This window comes from Micromesistius poutassou (assembly GCF_964030765.1).
Source record: "Micromesistius poutassou genome assembly, chromosome: 6".
Lineage (NCBI taxonomy): Eukaryota > Metazoa > Chordata > Actinopteri > Gadiformes > Gadidae > Micromesistius > Micromesistius poutassou.
This window is the reverse complement of record NC_140276.1, coordinates 20290032-20315498: the sequence shown is the minus strand read 5'-3', so window position 1 is coordinate 20315498 and position 25467 is coordinate 20290032. Positions and strand designations below refer to the sequence as shown.

The 25467-nt window shown below is 47.0% G+C and overlaps 1 protein-coding gene across 4 annotated transcripts; it reads right to left on the bottom strand.

Annotated features, from left to right (window-relative positions):
* Positions 1-6234: 6234 nt before the first annotated feature.
* Positions 6235-25462, bottom strand: tbc1d9b (TBC1 domain family member 9b). 4 transcript variants are annotated; one of them, XM_084469663.1, is made up of 23 exons: positions 25177-25462; positions 23373-23483; positions 22700-22818; positions 21789-22017; positions 20599-20857; positions 19874-20081; positions 19279-19467; positions 18410-18550; positions 17506-17656; positions 17002-17216; positions 16053-16170; positions 15405-15607; positions 14933-15015; positions 14653-14782; positions 13551-13649; positions 12493-12561; positions 11399-11642; positions 10824-10889; positions 10265-10333; positions 9628-9681; positions 9315-9371; positions 8998-9095; positions 6235-8005 (listed from the first exon to the last, which is right to left on the bottom strand). In XM_084469663.1, exons 1-23 carry the CDS (start codon positions 25292-25294, stop codon positions 7385-7387), a joined length of 3651 nt encoding a protein of 1216 aa, XP_084325789.1. In that variant the 5' UTR covers positions 25295-25462; the 3' UTR covers positions 6235-7384. The 4 variants fall into 4 exon arrangements, with proteins under 4 accessions (XP_084325789.1, XP_084325790.1, XP_084325791.1 ...); XM_084469664.1 differs by lacking the exon at positions 9628-9681; XM_084469665.1 differs by lacking the exon at positions 9628-9681 and having other exon boundaries at positions 9315-9368.
* Positions 25463-25467: the final 5 nt, after the last annotated feature.

Here is a 25467-nt window from a genome sequence, read left to right as displayed (position 1 = left end):
TCATTTACCATATGAATATACATACAGTACATTAAGCATATAAAAAGTATCGGTGTATCTAAAATATTGAGATCTTATAGTCATTTTGTAGGGTAGCCTTTGTAGGGTAATGTTTCTCTCCTGTTTTGTTACTGATTAACAATGGTGACAGGCTGGTAATATTGACACACAGAATGACTCCGGTCAGTCTGCCACCACAAGTCAAGTTTACATTGTGCAGACCTGGTTTGGGAGGTGATGCAACTAACTAATGGAGTGTGTTGCCTAATAGGGTGTAGGCATTTTATTTTATCACTAACACACAACAATGACATAGCATAATTAACAATAGCATGCTGATGAAGCCTGGGTAGAGATTTCATGGTTCTCCAACTCACCTGCAACTATAACCTAAGGTAGACCTAAAGAGAACCTTACAACCTCAAGGACCATATTATTGCTTTGATTCCATTTCTGTTGTACTTAAACTATTCCGCGACTATCATGTCAGCCTGCTTAACCTTTAGATCGGTACGGGGTGGCTAATATATAACTGGACTAGAGATGTATGTGAGTGTTTGTTTGTGTGTGTGAATGTTCGTCTCACTTGGTGATATGTCACTCTTGATGCATGGAAGCTTTTTCCAGATGATTTCAGAGCTGGTCTGGAGAGGGCCGTGTCCCGTGAGAGCTTCATAGAGCAGCACTCCCAGCTGCCACAGCGTCAGCGGGTCGGCTCTGAAGGACTTTAGCCGGAACCACTCTGGGGGGATGTCCAGAGCCTGGAACACAACAGGGTGCAGCGTCACCACGCAGCTCCCAGAGCTGGGACAACACAGGGGCCCCACCACACAGGGGGCCACCACACAGGGGCCCCACCACACAGGGGGCCACCACACAGGGGCCCCACCACACAGGGGCCCCACCACACAGGGCCCCACCACACAGGGGCCCCACCACACAGGGCCCCACCACACAGGGGCCCCACCACACAGGGGCCCCACCACACAGGACACAGGGCCCCACCACACAGGGGCCCCACCACACAGGGGCCCCACCACACAGGGCCCCACCACACAGGGGCCCCACCACACAGGGGCCCCACCACACAGGGGCCCCACCACACAGGGCACAGGGCCCCAACACACAGGGGCCCCCACACAGGGGCCCCACCACACAGGGGCCCCACCACACAGGGGCCCCACCACACAGGGGCCCCACCACACAGGGCACAGGGCCCCAACACACAGGGGCCCCCCACACAGGGGCCCACCACACAGGGGCCCACCACACAGGGGCCCACCACACAGGGGACTTGGAAGTACGTACTTGGCAAGTCCGGACTTTCAAGTACGGACTTCCGAGAACGCGAGTCCGCACTCTGCAATTGGAACAGCAGCGGACTCGATGATGCATTCTGGGATATTTAACGGTCCCAAGTCCACACGAGTCACCTCCGATGCATCCTCGGTAGAACGGCCTCATCGAGAACGCATCGAGAACACTTCCGGGTTTTACGACAGTACTCGCGTACTTGGAATTGGAACAGTGCTTGGGCCACCACTGATGACGTTTACCGAGAACGCAAGTACACGAGAACACACGAGAACGCGAATTGAGAAACGGCTTGACCCTCATCCATCAGCACACACTGCTGCCTTTAGCGCTACACACCTCATTGTACCGTGTGAGCATAGTTTGTGATTATTCTGAATACATTCTTTCAGTTTATATGGGATCTACTTTGAGGGATCTCTTTGAGGGGACTTTATTATTATCTATTTATTTTTCAAAAGCATGCTCCCTTCTTCTCTTTTCTTTTGACAGACACACACAGACAAGTCATCCTTCTGAACAGAGGTAAATACACCTCAACACAAGTATTTCGATGTATTTATCATGTTGGTTGTCCCGGTGCCCGCCCTGGAGACCCATGAAGGCTGACCTGAACCCCCATCCAGGCTGACCCCCACACACCTTAGCGTCCTGCTCCTGCAGCTCGCTCCCCTTGCTCCTCATGGAGGTGAGGAGGTCGACGGAGGCTCTGGGTCTCTCCTGCACCAGGATCAGCTCCTGGTCCAGTTGGAACCAGTCCAGCAGGAGGACCACTGCACCGGGGGCCTCAGGAAGCGGCTGATCCTCAACGGCCCTCAGCATCAAAGACACTTCCAGCGGGAGGTCTGTCAGCTGCCCACTGAGTCTGAAACACAGAGGGTATAAAGAGTGAGCTAGTCCTGAAACATTCAAACCCAGGTGGTCTTGGCTATAGAGCCAAGACCAGGAATACGGCAGACCAGGGAACAGGTTCATTGATTTTAAATGTGCACGTGATCGCCATCATAAGCAAAATCATAAGATTACTGTAGGTAATAACATGATTAAAGTTACTCACCACCCGGGTCATTGTGACCATGTCCATGGGGATGTGCTTAATAGCGACCTAAGCAACAAAGACACAAGCTCACTGCTTCAGTGTTGGACAGAGGATGGAGTGAATCAGCGCGTATGTGCTCACACATGGAGTGTGGCTTTGTGGTGTCACTCTTTACCAAATCCTCCTTGTCCGCGCCGCTCCAGCTCCTCGTACAGAGCTTCGTATTGAGTCTATCCATCCATTCATCCCTTCATATCTGACCGTCCGTCTGTCCTGCTGGAGGAGGAGTTCCGGCGGAGCAGAGCTGGGAGCGCTGAACAGAGGAGCTGGGACCACCGGTGGATCCGTCTGCGCCCCGGGATCCGGCCGAAGACCCCGGGGTCTTCACGGGGCCTCAGAGGAGTCCTCTGCCCTCCCCACAGCCTCCACACGGGGAGGTGGTTGCCCCTAGCTGGTCCTCAACCTCTTGGAGGGGGTTGGGCCTTCCTCCGGAGTCTGCCCTCAAAGTGATGATCTCAACGACAAACAGAAGGCATGTTGCACCAGGTCTCAGCCTTCACTCCTGTCAATAATAACATTACACTATACCTTATGTTATTGGGGTTGTAAAATGTGATGTTAGCTATGAAACTGATTTTATTGTATTTAATGTAGGCCTAATGGCCTAATGGGAATCGCTTTCCTTTCCTACCATTCATTAGGGTCATTATAAATGGGCATGCAAGCAAATACCTTAATGAGGAGATCAATACGATAAAGCTCATTCATTATTACAACAAATAATATTAAATCCATATTTAGATGTTTAATGTGTTTTCAGAACGTTTACCTTTTGTAAAGTGTCATTGAAAAACAATTCTGCAGCGTTGCGATTAAACCATATAATGGATAAAACTCAAATGTAGTTAGAACTAGGACCTATGTTAAGGTGACCAGATTTCTGAGACAAAATCCGGGGACATTTTGGGTTCAGCCGTGTTAAAACCTCCAAACATGGGGGGGGGGGGGATAGGAATACAGAGCAGAAAGCAAGAACAGGAAACACGCCAAACTTTTCAGCACATAAGTAAGCCCAGCTTTGGCCTGTGGGTGGCACTAAAGGGTTCAAATCGGGGCGTCTTGCGGGTTTGGGGTTTTTGGTCCTAGACTGCCACCTGCTGCAAGACCTTAACATTTAGGCGATCGGATGATTATTGAATGTGGAATGTTGAATAATATACTGTTCAGTGTTAACATGGACATGCATATGAACAAATGCATTCATTTGCAGCTGTGATTAACTAATGTCCAACTCAGGTTGTTTTAAACCTCACACGGTCACACCTATGGAGCTGGTGCAATTTTCTATCAGACAATGCAATGATGTCACAGTGGACATGATGGGTCACTGATGGGTTTGGGGAAACTGGGCTCGTCATAATGTCATGTGTCAATCAAATATCTGCTAAAGTTCCTAAGTTGTCATTCGCCGTTCGACGCCAAGTAGAGGTCATGAACCGTGAACTATAGTTAGCAGTAATAAAGTAGTCCCATTTTATGTCAATGCTTTAACATGTGTAGATGGCAATGGATAACATGTCAATAAAATATTTATTGAAGGGTAAAAGATAAATCTACCACATTAAGCTCGACTGAAATGAGGTCAAGCCGTGCTCGTGGCCCTAAGGGCCTCTCTCACCTCGCTCTCCTGACACGAAGGGCCCCAGCCACCGCTTCGAGAAGTTCAATGTCATTTTAGAAAATCATCCAACAGATCGATACTGCTCACAGCGATGTCTGTTATTGTAACAATAACTGTTATTGGTGGAAAAAAACCCGATAGATTTCGCGGTTATCTTCGAAACCTTCAGTCACCATTACCGTAAAGTCTGAAAACAGGACCGTAATAACCGCTATGCCGCATGGATATACAGATCGGTACGTCTGTGAAACGTTCGTGCTGCATGGACTCAAGCCACGAGGGTGAGATCTGAAGCACTGCTGCTGCTGGAGGTATTTTAACGACTGCCTGAGCTAACTCTCTCACTAGCTAGAAGCCACTTCTGATGTTGTTGCAAACTTAAAGGTCCCATGGCATGAAAATGTCACTTTATGAGGTTTTCTAACATTAAGTTGAGTTCCCCTAGCCTCCCTATGGTCCCCCAGTAGCTAAAAATTGCATTAGGTGTAAACTGAGAAGTAGGTATCTTGCTCCGCCTTTGAAAAAAGGATCGCTGAAACGCTTTGATGTGGCTTCTGGCCCCATATGTCGTCATATGGGGCCTGGTTACCTCCCCTTTCTCTGCTTGCCCCGCCCAGAGAATTTGGCCCGCCAACGAGACAATGAGCTAGGACCGTGTGAGCGTCACGTGTGTGTGTGTGTGTGTGTGTGTGTGTGTGTGTGTGTGTGTGTGTGAATACACACACTGTAACGCAAGTGTTATTTGGATAACCTTTCTGCTGTTGGTGTTATAGCACATAACACGCAACACAATAACGCAAGCTTGCATAAAGCTCCCATTTGGTGAAAAGAATAGACTGCGCCGTCGGGTTGGTTGAGAAGGAATTGGGAACCGCGACATGGAGGAGAAAAGGATTGTTGCCCAGGATTGTCTGTCAGAGCCCCGCTGTAGCAGGCAGCGGGGTTGGGCGGGCAGTTTGAAATATTATTTTCTTTCTGTTGAAGGAGCGTAGCGCAGATTCATTTCTGCCTGGAGCAATGGGGCACTGCTGGCAGTTGGGACAGACATTCTGAGAAGGAGACAAGACAAAAATATAGTTAGATAGGCTTTCAGAATGAGTCATAACATGGATATAAAGTTTGTCTTTCACTGCAAAGCAATGCTGGTAACGAGAAGGGGCAAGCAGGTTCAGGTTGACTTCGACACCAAAAGTCATTTTTTATGTCAGGTTAAGAAAATCTGTATGAGATGAAATATCTTAAATAAATAAGGCAGTGTTGGCATTAGACGTTGTTAGATGCAATTGTTGTGGTACTTATGTGGTAAACCCTTAATTGGGCAGACAAATGATTGCAGACTTTTTTTCGCGGTACTCTGTCTAGGAGGGCTTGTGAGACTTCTCCAAGCATAGATTTTTCCATAAGGCTTACAACAAACCATTCCTATTTTAAAAAAATGATTTACAAATGTTTAGCTTTATTAGAATATGACATAAAATATTCTTAATATAGGCTAAACAACGTCAATATTTGACCTAGAAACACAATGTCAAGCTTAAACAGTAGTTATTTCTTATTACACTGCCACTAAAATGATTAATCAATATAATATATAAATATGATTGTTATAGGCTATATCATATATACGTCACGCTTTCTTAGGAAAAATCTACTGATTTGTCTTTCATCACTGCATGCTTGGTTGTAAGATGTCGTTTGAGATGCAATGGTTTCATGGATTCATTGATCATCACTCGGTTCACTGTCGTCCACTTTCGTTTTCTCCAGTTCTGCTCAAATATTCTCCTCCCGTATACACTCTTCCAAATAGTAGGAGCCACGACCGCAGTGATTTTGAACCATTTATAATCTTAGCGCTTATATCTTGCCATCAGTTTAACCTGTAATCGTGGATGTTTGCGTGTGCTACAAGCCGACTACGAAACAGGCTGAGAGACAAACAATTTACAGGAAAGGCAAAAATTTTAATTATTTGAAACCCCATTTTAATGATCCCAGGGTTAATGTAGTTCCGTTCCGTTCGTCCATGTGTAGTATTTTGAGATTCCCCTGCGTCCCACTAAACGGTGCACGCTGCCACTAGTGGTACGCGTACCACAGTTTGAGAACCAATGGGCGACAGATCTACACATGTGAATATGTCAGTTACAAATTACTTTTGTCAAACACAACAAAAAAGGAAGGTGATTAAGTCATCATTTATTTCATATTATAATATAGAGTTGATCAAGAGACATTTAAAAGCTGGTTAAATAATCAGAATAAATAAATTGGGTATTTAGAGCAAAAATTGTATAATTACACAGATCAACAGCACAAATAAACGTTGCAACGATGCCATTAAAACAATAAAGAAGGCAAATAGCTGACAGAATAACAGTTTCACATTTAGGAGATTCTGTCTGAAATTAGAATGTTGTTACTTTGAAGATATTAGAAGTAGGCAGGCAACGATAAATCTTGTAGAGCGATATTAACATAAAGCAATAGTCTTTCATTATGCAGTGGTGAAGAACTGGTTTAACACTGTGCTGAATCAGCTTGGGTTCAGTTAACCTGCAAAGTTCATAGCTGGGTTAAGTTGAAGTAAACACATGTAAATAAAACTATAGTTTGGCCACTAGCATGTGATGGGTTGATTCTGTGGATGAACAGCTTCATAATCACACATGGCTCCTCCGTCTTTAACGGTTAAAGAGGAAGAACGTCTGCATAGTCCCACTAGAGTTCCTTACAACAGCGGCCTCTGTTAAACATAGATTAAGCCTGAAGTCTATTCCTCCCTCAGGATCATTTGTGCAAACAGCGAGTTTAGAGCGTAGAGAAGGGAGGGACCAGACGGTGTGACTCAAAAAGGTAAACCAAACGACGTACCGGAGGTCAACAGTAACAATGAATGAATCCTCCACGCTGAGAACTAAATATACCTAACGACACAATGTTGTAGGAGGAGCCATACAGCTTTATCATTTGAAATAATCCAAATAAAATGACAGGTACTGCTTTGTAAAAGAAATGCCATGGGACACATTTATAACAGTGAAGACAGGTGAGGTGCATGGAAAGAGAAAACAAGGCAAAAAAATAAAAGAAATAACTGACTAATTGAATACTCTGAAATGGCAATAAAAAAGGACTCCCTCTATTTTAACACTGAGGTGAGTGTCGCGTACACGGTCTCATAAGGCAGGAGGAATGTTGTGATGATACAGTACCGTACACGACAACTAGACAGGCCTGCCAACACAAACACAGCCTGACCATCTCCACTTCCTGGGCCCAGAGGAAGGGGCGGGACTAGGACCGGCACTGAGCAGTGTCTGCTGTACTGGCGGCGACCACACGAGGGCTCACACGGAGTTCTGGGCCGGCTCGTGGTCGCTGGACGAGCTGGTCTGCCGCTCGACGTTCCTCTGGGCCTTGCAGGCGGCCATCCGGGCCTGAATGTCCCCCTTCTTCTCAAAGTAGTCCACCAGGGGGGGCTCCGTCAGCACCGACGCCAACATCTGCTCAAAGGTGATGGACCAATCGCTGTCCACCACACTGCCCCGCCTCTGCTCGCCGCAGCCAATCAGGACGGTGTCGTCTGTGATGTCGTCACACTGCAGCGAGCAGGTGCTCACCATGGAGTAGGAGGAGACGGACGTGTCGTCCCGGCCGTCCTCGTCCGAGCCCGGCGGCGGCGGCAGACAGTCCAGCTGGGCGTCGGCCAGGGCCTTGCAGAGATCCTGGGCCTGTCCTGAAGGGCCCTCCCCACAGCCCTCCTCCCCCTCGGGCCGGGCGGCGGCGGGGAGGGGCTCGGGGGCCGGGGGCGGGGCGTGCTTTGCGGCGTGGTTGGTGAACCTCTTGGCCACCTCCCCGATGCGGAGCAGCAGGCTGGCCACGGTGGCGATGGAGTGGTACAGCTCCTGCTCACGGCCCTCCTCGCTGAACATGTTGTAGAGGGTCTTACACAGCTCAATGAAGTGCTCCTGCACACACACACACACACACACACACACACACACACACACACACACACACACACACACACACACACACACACACACACACACACACACACACACACACACACACACACACACACACACCTCATGTCAGTGAGGCCTGCAAACCATTTCCTAGGTTAAAGGTGATGAAGCTAAGTGTCAGCAGTTGTAAAATGAGGGCAGAAAAGAGCAAGATTTGAAAACTAAACACTCAGAAAGCGTCCCCTCCCCGTCTGCTCCCTCCCTCGCTACGTTTCTCCGCCATTGCAAAGTGTTGCATTCCACGCATTGACAGGAACGATGGACCCCCGGCCAAATCCACAAAGAAATGATTTGTCAGAAATGATTTGAGAGCGGCTGAAAATGTGAACTGGCTCGTCAGAGGCCGGCGCAGCCCACTCCAAACTATTGGAAGATTTAAACTGTTCAATTTCACTCGCCAATAGCTGACGGAAGGATAAGCCATTTTTAACAATTCTCCCCCTCCCCAAAAACAGCTTTAGATCGTACCTATTCCTTTAACACCGGTGGCATTTCAGCGTTTCTATGCTTCTTCTATCACCCTGTCACTTTGCCTTACAGGGAGGTCCTCCCATAGGTTTGTGTCAACTGATTGCTGACAGGTCAGGGCACATGAGATTTAAATACATGCATGTATTGCCTTTCAACATAGTTGCAAAGGAGCAGACTCCATCGGATTCTTCTCTTTCTGGATTAGCGAGTCGGTTCAACGTACATTCTCCCCTCTGTGTCCGCGTGACGTGGATGTATAAATACAGGCAGCTCTGCCCAGATCCGGATCTTTGAAAACACGCCGTACGCAGAAGTCTAAACCAAGCTTAAGAGGTTTAGGAAATGTGCGTGTGGGTTGAGTATGGTCTGTTGAGCTGCTGAACACGCCGACAGCCCACAGCCGTAGGCTGGTGGGACTCCACCACACGTCCATCGGCGCTGACGCAGAGCGCTGGACCCACCTGGCTCATCCTGGGCAGGTCCTTGATGGTCTCCTTCTCTGGCTCCTTCTCCTTGGCCCACATCCTCAGGTAGTACTTATAGTCCTTCACCTTGTCCTCTGAGACACACACACACACACACACACACACACACACACACACACACACACACACACACACACACACACACACACACACACACACACACACACACACACACACACACACACACACACACACACACACACACACAGGTTGAGGCTCGGTATGGTTCCCGCAGGAGTGAAGGGAGGAGTTGTACAAAAAACTACTACTCAGCGGGTTATGTCCCTCTTTACCTTTTTTGTCTTCATTGTCTCCAACTCCATCAGCAGCTTCCTTCAGATCGTCCTCTGCTGAAAGACAAGCAGCCAATCAGATCGCCCCCACATCACCAACCACTACAGACCAGCAACAATATCCTATCAATCCACACACACACACACACACACACACACACACACACACACACACACACACACACACACACACACACACACACACACACACACACACACACACACACACACACTAGGAGTTAGCAGTGCAAGAGAAAGTGTGCATCCTTTAGTTAGAGAGCAGACCGTGTGGACGCCACAGGCACAACAATACCTGAGCTCACTTCCTGCCCCCCCAGGAAGTCCACGTCAGACAGGAGAGGAAATTCTAGACGCACAAAAGATGGAAAATGGGAGGCGAGGTGGAGAAGAGAAAGGAAAACACAGTAAGTGTGTGTTGGACAGAGAAAGAGAAAGAGAAAGAGAGAGGGATGGGAAGTGTGTGTGTAAGTTTGTCCAAGAATAGGAAGGAAGGGAAAGTTATTGTGCATAACGTGAAGAATTGGAGAGTCTGCATTCACGGCACCATGCCAGGAGGAGGAAGTGGAGGACAGCCCTTCGCCACACACAGGAAGTACGGAAGTATGGAAGCCCACAAGCGGTATAAATGGTTGGAGAATATGAATTGCACCTTTCTGCTAACTTTTCTCACCTGCCTCAGATCCTTGACCGAACCTAACCCTAACCGTAAGCCTATACTAAACCATCACCAATACCAACATTTCACCATCTCTCACGTAAAACCTCAACTTAACCATATCTAAGCTAATGCCTTCAAAAAAACCATCAGTCAGTTTGTTAGGTTAACAAGTACATACTTGGTGTGTGTGTGCATTAGTGTGCATTAGTGTGTGTGCCAGCATGTGTGCATGTGGTAGCGTGTGTGTGCTAGCGTGTGTGAGTGTGTGTACCAGAGGATCTGTCATCGGTGAAGAACTGTGTAGCCTCCAGGGCAGACTCCGCTTCTTCAGGACACAACACTGACATAAAGATATCACCATGACGATCAACCATCATCATGATACAGGAGAGACAGTCACAACAAGAAACAGGTTACTCCAAAGGAAGCTGACAAAGTCTGACTCATTTCTGCCTGCTCAGAGTAGAAACACAGAACAGGTGTGATCCTGCGTGTGTGCATTCACGTGCGCGTGTGTGTGTGTGTGTGTGTGTGTGTGTGTGCGTGTGGACCTATGACTGATATACAAGTCCCTTTGGTACAAGGTTCAAGATAATATAGGATGGTACTTTATTAATGAATGAATCCCAGATGGGAAATTCCAATGTCACAGTACTAGAACATTTTATGACATAATCCTACAAATATACGGAAAAATGGTTTGTAGCCACAATATGAGATGACTTATAGATGCAAATAGAAATGTAAACCTTGTTGGCGGTTGAGGTAGACATTATATGCTACATTACGTTCGCTGCTACGTCGTGTCACAGCGGGCTGGTGCTGCTCACCTGGGCTCAGGTGAAGTTTGTACAGAAGCTTCAGTTTCTCCGTCATGTCTCCGTGGTACATCCCACCTGTAGTGCCAGACACACGTTTTATTCCCCAGTGTTTCCCCTTCATTTCATTTGTACCATCATCCTGTAGCCTCGTGGCGCAGTGCTTGTTTGACAAGCAAAATCTGAATCTTCACCAAAATCCCTTGAAAGCTGCTCACGTTCCCCTGGGAGGTACGCACTATATCGATACCCAACAGAATACAGAATCCAGCCCTACAACACCACCACACTGGCTGCAGTCATACAGTCACAGGGAGGCCGTATGATGCAGTGACGATAGGCTGTTCCCACTCCCACCTCTCACCACCCGGGGTCAGACCCAGGAATGTCCTCAACCTCGCTGAGGGCATCGCTGAGGACGGAAACCAAACCCCTACCTGCTCCTTCATGGCGTTTCTGAACGCATGCTTTAGCATGCGTTCAGAAACGCCATGAAGGAGCAGGTAGGGGTTTGGTTTCCGTCCTCAGCGACCTACAGTAACCCGGCCACTAAACCTGATCTTAAACCCCGTGACCGTTTGACTCACTCAGCCCGGTGACAAACTCCTTGAAGTTGACCAGGCCGTCCTTGTTGCGGTCCAGCAGGCGGAAGAGTCGCGCGGCCAGGATGGGCGTGTGGACGCCGCACACCCACGGCGCCAGCGCCCCGAAGAGCTGGCAGAAGTGGCCCAGGTCGATGCGGTACTGCTCCAGGTAGGGCAGGCTGGGGTCATGGCGGTCCGCCGCCGCCGAGCCACACGCCCCCCAGTAGCAGCTCATGATGTGCTTGGCCTGCACAGGAACGCCGCAGAGGGGGGGGGGGGGGGGGGAACGGTCCGTCACAAGTACGCCTCGCTTCAGCGGGAGGGAAAACCCGCGTGTCGTTCACTTTTGAGCGGTGCGTTTTGTTTTCTTTCTCCTGTGTTGTCTAGCCAGACAATGAGTGTTACCGAGCCCGCTTCCACCAAAGAACAACAGCCTTCTGGGGTTAAACTGTGAGAGGACGCAACTGTGTCCGGGGCTTACTCTGCTGCAGAGACCGCTGTGTGCATGCATTCAATTGGTTCATTTTAAGTTAACCATTCCATGATGGTGAACGATGACAACAACAACCGTTTTACAAATGGCAGGAAGTGTAGGCAGTATAGAAGTATAGACGTTTTCGGCAAACATGCAGTTGAGTAAAAGGAGAAAGCGTCCAGATATTGTACGATATATGTAGGTTTCAGTAACATCGAAAACATACAAGTACAGCTCAACGGTTCTTAAAGTGTCTGAAAAAGTACGGTTTACAAGTGTTAAATGTGGATAAAGCATTTTGGTAGATCATGTCAGGGATGACGTACTAGTGTGATGGCAACTGCATTCTGTACTATAGCTGACTGTACTGTACATTCTGTACTATAGCTGACTGTACTGTACATGCTGTACTATAGCTGACTGTAACTATAACTGATGGGAGTTCTTTATGTTGTGTCTTAATGTTTCATGCACTGCTGCGCCTCTTGGCCAGGTCACTCATGAATAACAGATTTATAATCTCAAGAGACTAACTTGGTAAAATAAAGGTCAATAAAATGATGACAGTGGGCTGAGGGGAGCGGCTGGCCCTCGCCGTGCGAGCGTGGCGTGACGCCCTCACCTTGAAGAGGCAGTAGAGCTCCTCCAGCTCACTGATGCTGAAGGCAGACTCCGTCATCATGGCTCGCACCTGTGGAGCAGAGAGAGGCCACCCTGCCTTCAGTATCACAACTAGTCACAGTACTATCAGTACTATCTCCCTTTAACAGATATTGCGTCTGGGCCAGATGAGATTTCCCACTGCAAAAAAGCACACAATACATTGGAAAGCAATTGTCCTAGGTTTAATGCATGCATACATTAGACTCCTCTCTAGCAGAGTGAGTCCAGAATACAGTTTGACAGTCTATATTTTTTATACCGTTTCAGGTCCTCCCCACATTGCAGATGTCAATAATCAAATCAAGTGATGTTTGCCCAAAACACAGAGTTGCCTGTGTTCTTATCAAGTAGAAGAGTGCCTAAGAGGATGTCTTCTCCTTTGTGACCCGTTTACCCAAGTACGAAGGTTAACACTATTGGTTGACTCTAAGGAAGGTAGGCCGGCGACCCATAGAGAAGGGAAGGTGGGACCACTGACCACAGCACGAGAGCATTGATTCTGAGGAGGAAGGTGGGACAGCTGACCAGAGCACCTGGGATAACATTTTGACGACATCGCTCACTTGTGAGGTGGCTGAATCAAGCACAAAGGTCAGTGAATAGTCGACTCTGGGGAAAGGCAGGATGGCAAGACAATACGCAAATGGAAAGAACAAGGCCTAAGTTATAAAAACAAACAACATGTAGATTTTTCCATCACAGTCTTCAGTCCAGCCAAAAGCTAAATGGTTTGGTTTGGTGTAATGGATATTGACAAAATTGAGTTGGTCTCTTATGTATGAATAAGCATTTAAATTAAAAAAAATCATCTTTAAATAGGAATACAAATTAAGTTCATTCAAATTAAATTTGACAAAGAAGATTTTTTTGCAATTTGCATTGGAATGCACTGGAGTAAAAGTATAAAGTCAAAATATTCGATCTGAAAACGGTAGATGAGAAAAAGTGCTCCAGTACTTTCCCTCTGGCACTAGGACCATCCGTGTGGCTCAGTGTTCATACCGCTGAATCACTCACCACGCTCCTCTTGGCCGTGTCCTCCAGCGACTGGATGACCTTTAACCTCTGTTTGAATCTCATCTGCTCGATCACATCCGAGCGTAGACTGCCAAACTTCTGTTTAGAGACAAGACAAGAGCTGTGTTCGAAATCGTTCCCTATTCTCTCACTCACTATCGTGTTTATGATATAGTCAACTATATAGGGAACGAACAAACGAGAATTCGGACACTACGCTGAACATTTCTAAACGTCATTTGCGTCAGTAAACACGAGCACATTGCATTGTGGTATACGGGAGTAACATTTAGGGAACATCGTATGTTCACTCAAATTTTAGGTATTTTATTGTCCACTGTATAGTGAATGAAATTAACCACTGAGAATTCGAACACCACTACAAAATGGCGAGCACCCTATATAGTGCACTATATCACCCTATATAGTGCACTATATCACCCTATATAGTGCACTATATCCTTGATAGGGGACGATTTCGAACACAGCTAAGGTATGGGCAAGATGCCAACATCAACTGGAGAGACCAGACATCAATGAGGAGTGAGGGACCTCTAGGGGGACCACGCAGATACAGCAGGTTGTTATTAACTATTAATCATTTTTATTTTCTTATTTCTGGAAAATGTTGAGCTAACTCATTAATAGGAAGCCTTTGTTTAGAACTGGAATGAACGAATCCCATGCATGACGCTGAGTAGGGGTGTAATGGTACGCAAAAGTCAGTTTGGTATGTTGATCGGTTTTGAAGTTACGGTACGATTTAGTACAAAAATCTGAACAAAAATACATGAAAATATATATATTTTAAATTTACATTTATTTTGAAGTTATAAAGTTGTAAACCATGGCTAATTGGCCAAAATAAAGGCAGGTTTTTGTCTTTCTTAAAAACATTATAATTTAATATTCGTCCACATTGTCTCACGAAAGGGCATTTCTGCTGGCACAAAAGGTAAAAACGTTTGACTTCAAAGTAAGTGCACATTGGCAGGGAAGGGATATTGCAGAGTTCGAAAGAAGCTAAGACTTGGCTTCTTTCGGCGGACATGAGCCAATAGCGCGGGAGAGCAAGCAAAGGAGGGAGGAGGGGAAGTCCAACCTCATAGGAGGACTTGATGAGGTCGAATACGTCGATCTCAGGCGGTGGTTCGTCCCCGCTGGTAAGCAGGGCGTGGAGGTGGGGGATAGGAGACGAAACCGTCTGCTTGTTCACTACGTTATCCAGATACCTGGGGAGGGAGGTAGGAAGTGACATCACCGCAGTCAGCTGACTACGCCAACCGACACGCTCAAGCAAAGCAGTCAAGTGAACAGTGAATGAACCGAGTAAAGGGAACTAATGCGGTCATCAAGAGGCTGTGCCTCTCTGCTGCCCCTACCTGCCCAGAATGGTCATTGCTTCTCCTTCATCATTACAGGCCAGCAGAGCGTCCATGTTGTCATGCAGGACGGCCAGCGCAACCTAGGGGACGATTAGAAGCACCGATTACAGACCACAAAGTTAGTCTAGAACATCCAATGGGGGGCTTGTACCCTGTCTCTAGGTCTCTAATATTGCCCGCTCGCTTTCTCCCTGCAGCTCAGTTCAAATCTGGCAGAAACACTTTATGACCCTGTAAATGCCCAAAACGACGCTATATATATTATATATATATTACGTAAAAGCTATCCGGTCAGCCATACTGTAACCACCCTGGAGGAAACCAAAGGGTTTACTTGGGGAGATAACGGCGGACCAGCCTTCAGACATCTGACCGCTTCCATGGACGCAGACAGACAACCAGTGATTGTTATTCAGGTAGACAGACTAGCAGCCAGCCAGCCAGCCAGTCAGTCAGTAGCAATGCTGACCTGGAAGATGACCTTTATGCCCTCGAAGAAGAAGCAGTCGACCAGCAGCACGGCGCTGTCGAAGGGCATGACGGACAGGAAGAGGGTGAGGAACCAGGACAGGGAGATGCTGGAGATCACCCCCAGCTCCTGCATGTGCTCGTAGAGCAGCGGCAGGCAGGCCTTGGTCAACTCCTCGAACACGCCCTGGTCCACCAGCGCCCCTACAGGCACACAGCAGGATTACACCTTCACACAGGGCCCTGGTCCACCAGCGCCCCTACAGGCACACAGCAGGATTACACCTTCACACAGATGTACCTTAATGTCATTAATCAGCTTTCTGGAGCAAATGACGAAGCCTATATATCATATTACAAATAACGTATAATATAACATCATAATTATAAGAGATAGCATGTAGGTGAGACACACCTACATGCACACACACACACACACGGTGGCTGACCTACGACCCTGGTGTTGTAGTAGTCGGGCAGCATCCTCTCACACACACACACACACGGTGGCTGACCTACGACCCTGGTGTTGTAGTAGTCGGGCAGCATCCTCTCACACACACACACACACGGTGGCTGACCTACGACCCTGGTGTTGTAGTAGTCGGGCAGCATCCTCTCACACACACACACACACACGGTGGCTGACCTACGACCCTGGTGTTGTAGTAGTCGGGCAGCATCCTCTCACACAGCGCCACCAGCAGCCAGAAGGCCTGCTCCTCCGTAGAGTAGAGCAGCAGAACAGAGGCCACGATGTTCATCGCCTGGTAGAGAGACACAGACAGACACAGAGCAGGGAGGAGGAGAGAGAGAGGGATCCTCAATTCAACTCGAGGGTGGTCAATACCGGGTTAACAGCTTCTGTGTACCTGTTTCTACCTGTTTCTACCTGTTTCTACCTGTTTCTACCTGTTTCTGTCGGGTTCTATTTGGAGCGCTCTGGTTCTGTCTAGGGATGCACCGACTTCCTCGGTCCTCATACCGATACAGAAGGCTTTCAGTTACCGAGTACGAATCCGATACATGTGTATATTATTAGGCTGTATGCCTCACTGTGTGGAAGAGGGTGGGATCATTCTTGTATGTGTAAGAACAATAATAAGAACAATATTAAGCCAGACTTAAACATCTTGGACACGGTTAGCTGCTTCATCGAACGACCCCTTTTTTTGTTTGGCAGAACCGGTGGTGCTCTTTGGTGGGATGCTTCTGAAGCAGGGCTGTAGTACTCGAGTTGTCTCCGACTCGTTGGTATTTGCACTCAGACTTGTCTCGGTCTCAGACATTGGTCTCGCAATATTCTAGTTGTCCGTTTTGTGACCGTGGGCTGGAGAGAAAACACACAGGGAAAAACTATATCGGAAACCTGCGGGTCAATACTTTTTGTTCTGTCTCGGTCTTGACGGTCTCCCTCACTTGGACTCGGCCTTGACTGGGACTCAGTTTTGATTGGACTCAAAGCTATCCAGCTATGTGTGCCAGTGTCGGACCGATATCCGATGTCAATATCGGATCGGTGCGTCCCTAGTTCCGTCTGGCTCTGGCCAGTTCAATCAGCTTCTGGCCAGTTCTCTCTGGCTCCGTCTGGTGTGTACCTGGCAGTACCCGATGCCCGGGTTGCGGTGTGCGTAGGCGGTGAGGACGCGGCGCAGCGCCGCGATGCCCATCTCGTTCTGGAAGGCGCGGTGCTCTGGCATGGAGCGGTGGAGGTCCCGCTCTATCTCCTCCGTCGCCAGGGAGCACCGCCCCATCGCCTGCTCCACCAGGTCGCCGTAGTAACCGGGCTGGGTGGCCATCTCGTTCTGCGCACCTGGGAGGGGTGAGAGGAAAAAGGAGTCTGGAATGAACGTGCAAATTTTCATTCATGCTTTTCAGATTTTAGATGTTCTAAATTGTAAAAAAAAACTAAAAATGTTTGATGTAAGACGATAAGCATTATCTCAAAATATGGTATAATATATATAATATAAGTTTATGGCTTATTTTAACAAATTGTGATGTTCAATTTTGTTCCAATTCTATTCCTTCTTACACAGAAGTTATTATTGAACAGAATACAGAAGAAGCTGAGGTTGGCCCTGAGGCCCCAGCGGTTCTACCTGAGAAGAGGAGCCAGAGCTCGCCCCGCAGGCCCTCTGGGAGCCCGTTGAGGACCAGCTCCCGGGTCTTGGAGGTCCGGTACATGCACACGCCACGACCAAACTCAAAGAAGTGGATCTTCCACGACTCCTCCTTCATCTTTTCCTTGGCCTGGAGGACGGAAGGAAGGAAGGAAGGAAGGAAGAGCGAGAGAGAGAGAGAGGAGGGTGTTACAGAGAGGGAAAGAGAGTGTTGCAAAATCTGAGTCAGCCTACGTCAGACCGGCTTGTGATTGGACACACACAAACCAATCTGTCTTTGTTTCCTTCTTAAATCATTGGGCTATAAACCAAAAATAAAATTGTCGCACAACAGTTATTTATGGCAAAACCCTGTTTTTTAAGCTAGAGGGTTGACATAGAAAAGGAGAACATCTGGAGAATTACTTATCTGGGGCAAAGACGGTACCACAAAACTACAAATGGTTACAAACAGTTAACTGCCAACCACTAGCTAGCACTGGCTGCTAACCTTTAGCTAATACTAAAATAAGACCTCAATGAAAGAGCTGACATTTGGTAGAAGGTTCTTTGGGAACATGATAATGTCTTGATTTATAATGTTCTTTTTATCCTAAGACTCCTTAATAAGTCAAATAGTTGCTTTAGAGAAATGTTAACTCTTAAAAGTGATGTCCTAAATTATAGCATAAATCAATCAAATTAGCCTGGGAGTAACTCTGAGGTGCATTCAAGCGCAGTACTTAACAAACAAAACGAAAACGAACTTCCCGTGGACATGAACATGTGATGGTGAGTCATTCTACCACCAACTACCACGAGAGGCCGTGAGAGGAACTACATGCTGGTCTCAACTGCAGGAGACTTACAAACAGAGCTAGAGAGCCACTGGAGCTGAACTCACGGCTTTGGGCCCCAGGGCCTCGGGGTCGTCGCGCTGGTAGATGTGCAGCAGGCCCTGAGAGGCGGTGGGCAGGCCCGCGTGGTAGTGGCGCTGGGGCGGGGAGGCTGTCCCCGGGGACGAGGAGGGGAGCCCAGAGGAGCCCTGTTGGAGAGTCACTCATTACTTTAACCACTTAGTCATTTGTTTATATTACAAGAACTAACTACTTTATTACCGTCAATAAAAATGACTAATAATAGTCTAGTTCATCTCTTTGATATACTTACAGTCTAGTTTCGTACATTACTATGATGTAACAGTCTACTTCATTACTATGTTATAATAACAGTCTACTTCATTACTATGTTATAATAACAGTCTACTTCATTACTATGATGTAACAGTCTACTTCATTACTATGTTATAATAACAGTCTACTTCATTACTATGTTATAATAACAGTCTACTTCATTACTATGTTATAATAACAGTCTACTTCATTACTATGTTATAATAACAGCCTACTTCATCACAATCATATAAGAAGTCTTCTTTATGACATGACAGTTTAGTTCATTGCTATGGTATTATAACAGGCTAACTTAGTACAACGTTATAATCTGAGTCTACTTCAGAACCCCGTTGTAATCTGAATCTACTCCAGAACCCCGTTATAATATCCGTCTAGCTCATTACTATGATACAATAACTGTCTAGCTCATTACTATGATACAATAACTGTCTAGCTCATTACTATGATACAATAACTGTCTAGCTCATTACTATGATACAATAACTGTCTAGCTCATTACTATGATACAATAACTGTCTAGCTCATTACTATGCAATCAATTAACAAGGTGATTGGCCATGCAAAGTGGATGACAAACCAGGGCTCCATTGGGATTGGCGTCGCTCCACATCCTGTCCGGGGTGCGCTGCAGGAAGTCAGAGATGCGCTGCACCAAGAAGTCTCTGTCCTTTAGGTTGGCGAACAGGAAGTTCATCTTGTTTTTGGTGCTGATGGAGACCGGACAGGGCAGGACGCTGCTGCTGTCAGCCTTTTCCACTACGGACACCTGCATGAGGAAACACAGTGAGCACTTAACACACTGTGGAAGAGGCCCGTGATTATTTACTCTAGAACGTTCCATGCATGCAACCCTCTAGAAAACCTTTGTGTCTTCTTGGTGTATTTTCTGCAGCGTCTTGTAAACCTACACCTCATCAGGCTTCAGTAAGAATCTAGTCAGTGTCCCTCTGGACACTAACCAGCATCCTATGCCGGAATAAAGAGGAACCAAAGGAAGGACATGCGCTAGGAATTTCTGTTTTTATGCAGTACAACATGCTTCATTATGTCAAATAAATAGCGTGACGCATTGACTCAGTGCTCCCTTGAAGTAGGTCACTCCCGTACATGTTACCATACTCTGTGTACGCAGAAGTGAGTTTGTGCGTGTGCGTGTGCGTGCATGAGCCCACCTCTCGGAGGGGTATGATGAGATTGCAGAGGTCTTCCTCGCGGCTGGCGAAGCAGATGTAGTTGTTGGAGATGAAGAGCTGACCGGTGACGTGCATCTTGGCGAAGGGGGCCCAGAGCGTGCAGTCCGTGTGTCCGTCCAGGCGCTCCTCCTGGGTCAGGCGGAACAGGGCCCGGTACCGCTCGTTCTTGGCCCGCGCGTCCAGGTCCCTGGAGAGCGGGAAGGTGAGGTTTATAGTGCGCACCCATGAGACGATGTATGAGATGCTCTCATCCACAACCACGACTAACTGTGACTTATTGAAATGTGAGCTACATGCCAATAATGAGGAGTACAAAAATCTGAGAGGCATTCAACTCAATCAGAATGGTGTGCAACGCGTTCAGTGCAGCGTTCGACATATAACGGGGTAGCGCTCTACACATAGAGTAATCTTCAACACATAGAGAGTAGCGTTCAATGCATTTAGAGTAGCGTTCAACATAATCAGAGTTGTGTTTAACATATATATAGACTAGCAGTATAGAATAGCATAGAACAGCATATAGAATAGCCCGGTCAACATATTCAGGGTAGCATTCAACACTTTTCAAAGTGATGCTCATATCTGGCAGCGTCTCACACATTGGGATCGCACTCAACACAATGAGAGCAGCGTTCAACACATTTCAGAGCAGAGTTCGACACGTTACAGGGCGGCGTTCGCCACGCCCAAAGGAGCCCCACCTCTTGAGCGCCGAGACATTCTTCAGCGTCTTACGGGGCTTGGGCAGCGAGAGGTCGGCGGCGAAGCCCTCGTTGTCCAGGATCTGCCGCATGGCGATGGTGGCCAGCTGCTCCATGAGCTTGAAGGTGTCGTTGATGTTGAGGAACATGGAGAAGAAGTGCTCCGTGTCCCGGGTGCACACGCGCACGCTCTCCGGGAACAGCAGCGTGGCGTTCTTCTCCAGGCGGGTCACGTCGGTCCACTGGACGATCAGGGTGACTGCGGAGAGAGGGTCACACGCGCCACACGTCTTTTTCACTACTTGACACTCCTCGGCTCGCCCCTTCCACCCTGATCTGCTCACGACTTCATCGGTTAGCAGGAAAATGTGGCCAAAGGCTTTCAAGAGACTAGGTTATGTGAGGATTCAAATAATTTGCTTGTATTATTTCCATGTATGTGAATTATTCCACCCATGCTCCCCCTACCATCCCTGGGAGGAGGGATCCCTCACTCTGTGTTCCTTCGCAAGATTTCTTCCTTGATAATTCAGAGTTTTTTCTTGCCCTCTGGGGGGTAGGGTTAGGGGCGTGTCATGAATATATGTTTGGGCGTGTCCATCTAGGTGTGTGCTTGATAGATCAGTCTACCAGCCGACCCAGTGGACTGTAGAAAATGTTGCTCAGCATACAGAAGAGAAGAGGCCGATATTCAAAACGGCTTGTAACGGCGAATCACACTCACAGCTGGTGGTATTATATGTCACCTTTAAGCTCTTTGAGACTGTAATTGTGATTAAGGGCTATACAAATACAATTTAATTGAATTACATATTGTAGACAATCAGAACTGTAACTATAAAGTATAAGGCCCAGTCCAATTTCTCTCCCCTTAACAAGAACACTTGCTTTGAGTGCCCTTAGTTGCAAGTCAGCTCCCGAGCTGGCTAGCGTTCAAGGGTTGATTTTAAGGGAAAATAGGCACTCCCCCTTGCTCCCCTAAGTATTGGGACACCCTACCCCTTCGCGGGAACGTGCAACATCTAGGGTTAGGGCTCAAATATAGGGGAAGGGGGAGGATTGGGACAGGGCCTAACACACACACACACACACACACACACACACACACACACACACACACACACACACACACACACACACACACACACACACACACACACACACACACACACACACACACACACACACACCTTCTTTCCCCAGCAGGAATGAGTAGAAACAAATGTGATTGACAGTCAGGTAGAGCCAGCCCTGCCGAGGGACCCGCCCCTTCCAGAAACTGCAGGAGTAGTAGTTGACCAGCTTCTCCTCCTCCGGCATTCCAAACAGCTTCCTCATCTTAAGCTCCGCCTCTCTGAACTTTCCCGAGTCTTCCTCTTCCTGCGCCTGCTTGCTCTTGTTTTCCTCTGCGATGATACCCTGAAGAAGTGAAGTCCAGTGGTTAGGGGTGTCCAAATGTTCCGGGTTAAAAACCTAAGGTTTTGTAAGCTGTAGGTAACCTAAGGCCAGACCTAACCCTGTGAATACGTGTACTCCACATACAGAGGCTTTGGTCTGAAGTCAAACCACCAGCAGTGAGACAGAAGTGTTAACTGCTAAAGTTAACACTTCTGCTAGCAAATATTACAAATACTCTATGATATATATATATACATACACTATATTACAATACTACATTTAGGATAAAACTAGAGGCCTGAGAATGGGGACCTTTCTGGACTTTTGGTAGATTTAACTCAGTTAACTAACTAACTAACTAAGTTATGAGTTAGTATATAACCAAATGTGTACAGATTATTTGGTAGGTTGACCTCGAAAAGACAAAGTGTGGAGATGCAACTACACAAACCGTGTTGCTACTTTTTCAATTTGTGTTCTCTCCTTTGTTTGTTTAGTTGTTTTGTCCTTGCACATTGCTGGTCAAAGCACCTTGCCTCCAGTGGCCTAAACTAATTTAATGAGGTCTGTAGAAGACACCCTCATTGGATGACCGGATACGTTTAACTGGGATGGTTAAGATGGAAAGACACACACAATCAGGCTGACACAAACAAACAGGCTGAAAAAACTGCTTTCCCAGCCGACTAAAAGGACAACGTACAGAGATCTTCCCCTTCACGAAGGTGGAAATGTCCTCGTCGTTGTCGAAGATGGAGAGGGTCTGCAGAAGGTTGGCTTCCAGCCACTCCCAGTGCGTGGTGATCTCCCTCCTGGAGCCGCCTGCGGCACAACAGGGAGAGCTGTTGGCCATGACATCACTGGCCCGTTCACAGACGCAGGGTTCTCAGGTTAAATCAGTACTGGATAAAACCTCTGCAGGACTGAGTAGTTGATATAGTATAGTTCGTACTGTTCCTCAAACTAATTTAAACATGATGACATTGACTATTAAAGACATGGAGAACTCTGCCAACTCTGCTAGAGGTTAACTATTGCTAGACGATAGCTCAGCTGCGTTAGCTACGAGAGGTTAGCCGGGACTAGATGTTAGCTGGGCCTAGGTGTTAGCTGGGGTTAGCTTGGGTTAGAGGTAAGCTTGGGTCAGAGGTTAGCTGGGACCAGAGGTTAGGTTGGGTTAAAGATAAGCTTGGGTCAGAGGTTAGCTGGGACCAGAGGTTAGGTTGGGTTAGAGGTCAGCTGGGGCTAGAGGTTAGCGCAGACTAAATATTAGCTTGGGTCAGAGGTCAGCTGGGGCTAGATCGGGTAGATGTAAGCTGTACTGCTTCTCGGGGTTAGCCTGACTACGTGGGCTGCTGGAGGTTGGCTTGACCCACCACAGGCGATGCTCCAGTACACCTGGGAGTCTCCGGTCTGGAGAAGGATCCTGTAGGGGGCCACTCGAGCACTGGAGTCCAGGACCACATCCATGGTTCCCACCAGCAGGCCTGGGGATGCAGACAGATTTACTGTAGTACAGGTAAAAAAAAAGTGCTGAGGTGCCCTTAGGCAATACATCTAACACATAACATCTATCCCGAATCACTAAAGTAGTGTCTTACCTTATTATATATTGTTATATATTATTATAATAGTTACCTATTATAACTTTACGGATCGCATCTCTAAAACTAAATACCAAGTAATGATCAGATAACTATTTAAAGTAATAACTGGATTTTCCAAAGAAACATACTCATTCAATTTGAGGATACATGTAATTAATGAGTAGTTAGCCAATGGGCTTCTTGCTCTAGGATGGACCACAAGTAGCTGAGGACATTTGGGATCAAGCAAAGTATACCTTGGCCTGGGAGTCAAACACCTCAAACCACAATGTTGGCTCATAGCCTCACTTGTCTTTGCCTGTGTTGTTATGTCAAGCAATTCAGTCATTGTCCTATTGTTTTATTTGGTAGGTTTGAATTTTTCTAATGTCCAGCTGCCATCTTGGCCAAGCCTCTCCTGTAGAGAGGTGCTGGATCTCAATGGGCCTCATCTGGTAAATAATATATTTGTATGGATGGATGTTTGTGATTTAGTATAGTGTGCGTGCATTGTGTGTTTTGAGTGTCTATTGTAGCTGGATTATATGATATAAGTAAGTACCTTAGTAGCTTTTTCTATGATTCACATATAATTACTTCCTCTGTACATTCTCCCCAACAATCAGGAAACAGATCCTCACTGAGATACGCAGTACGCACTATTCTCAACTAACGTTACATGTCAAGGGGCTTGGAATATTCCCTGTGTCATGTAAAAGGAAAGACACTGGGCCTAAGGCATCCGCGGCAATCATTTGCAAGGCTTAATTAATAATAGTTTCTGGACAATATTTTAACACGGACTAAAAAATAAAAGTTTTTTTTTTTTTAGGAGAAATTGACTTCAGTCGTTAAAGCCTCTTGTTGACGGGCTGATGGGCAGTGGATTAAACAGGTTATTCCCTTGTTGATAGCAGCAGAAACGATTAAACATCTGAAGTCTGTATTATACTGGTTTCACGTGACAAGTTGACATTCAGTGCAGAAGCATACGGCCAATGCCTCAACCACATCCCAGCAGAAATGCACCATCAGCTATATTTTTAAGGAGATGTATGAATGTATGAATAGTCCATACGCTTCGATTTCAAACGAGGTGTATATTGCAAAAAAATAAATAAATCAGCATATACGTATTGTTCTCATGATACTCATGTTGTGAACCAACATAGCTTGTTGTGATCACTACGTCTTCCAGATTCAGTCTGTCTGAATATTGGTCAGCGCGTCTGACGATATGTTTCTGTCAAAATGGCCAGCTTCTTCAACAAAATAACAAACCATGTTAGGACCGATGCAATCCTTGCGCACAACATCCGCAGGCCGCATTTCAAGATGCAAGTGCACTGAATGTGTGGTTGAAAGTCCCAGAAGTAAAGTACCCGTCGGGTGTCAGTCGGTGTGTAACGTTACAGCAACTCAACAACACACGACGGTACACACAAAACCCTGGTACTTTTGTTACCGTTACCATGCATATTCATCCCAATACTAACACTAGTATACCGACCTCTCGGACACCACCAGAAAGGGCCATCGGAAACATAGAAAAAAGTACAATATGACTTCAGGAAACATGGTAAATATACAGTACCTGTAATTCCTCCTCCTTTGCCATGGCCCTTTCTCCGCTGGAGGATGAAGAAGGGGTTCGCCCTCTCACTCACCCACAGCGCGTTGGCGATCAGTACCTCCTCGGGAGTGATCCACATGTCGGCCCCCTTCGCTCGGGTGGCAGGTCACGATGTAACGTGTGTGTGTGTGTGTGTGTGTGTGTGTGTGTGTGTGTGTGTGTGTGTGTGTGTGTGCGGTCTGTCAAAAGCGTAGCTTGTTTTGGTTTAATTGGAAGTAGACATAGCTTTTTCTGGAGTTTATGTCGGCTGAC

Coding starts and splice junctions, on each gene's coding strand:
- tbc1d9b (XM_084469663.1), bottom strand. CDS start 25,294: ATGTGGATCACTCCCGAGGAGGTACTGATCGCCAACGCGCTGTGGGTG. Junction 20,082..20,598: donor AATGTCTCGGCGCTCAAGAG/GTGGGGCTCCTT, acceptor CCCGCTCTCCAG/GGACCTGGACGCGCGGGCCA. Junction 9,682..10,264: donor CACCGATGACAGATCCTCTG/GTACACACACTC, acceptor TTGTGCGTCTAG/AATTTCCTCTCCTGTCTGAC.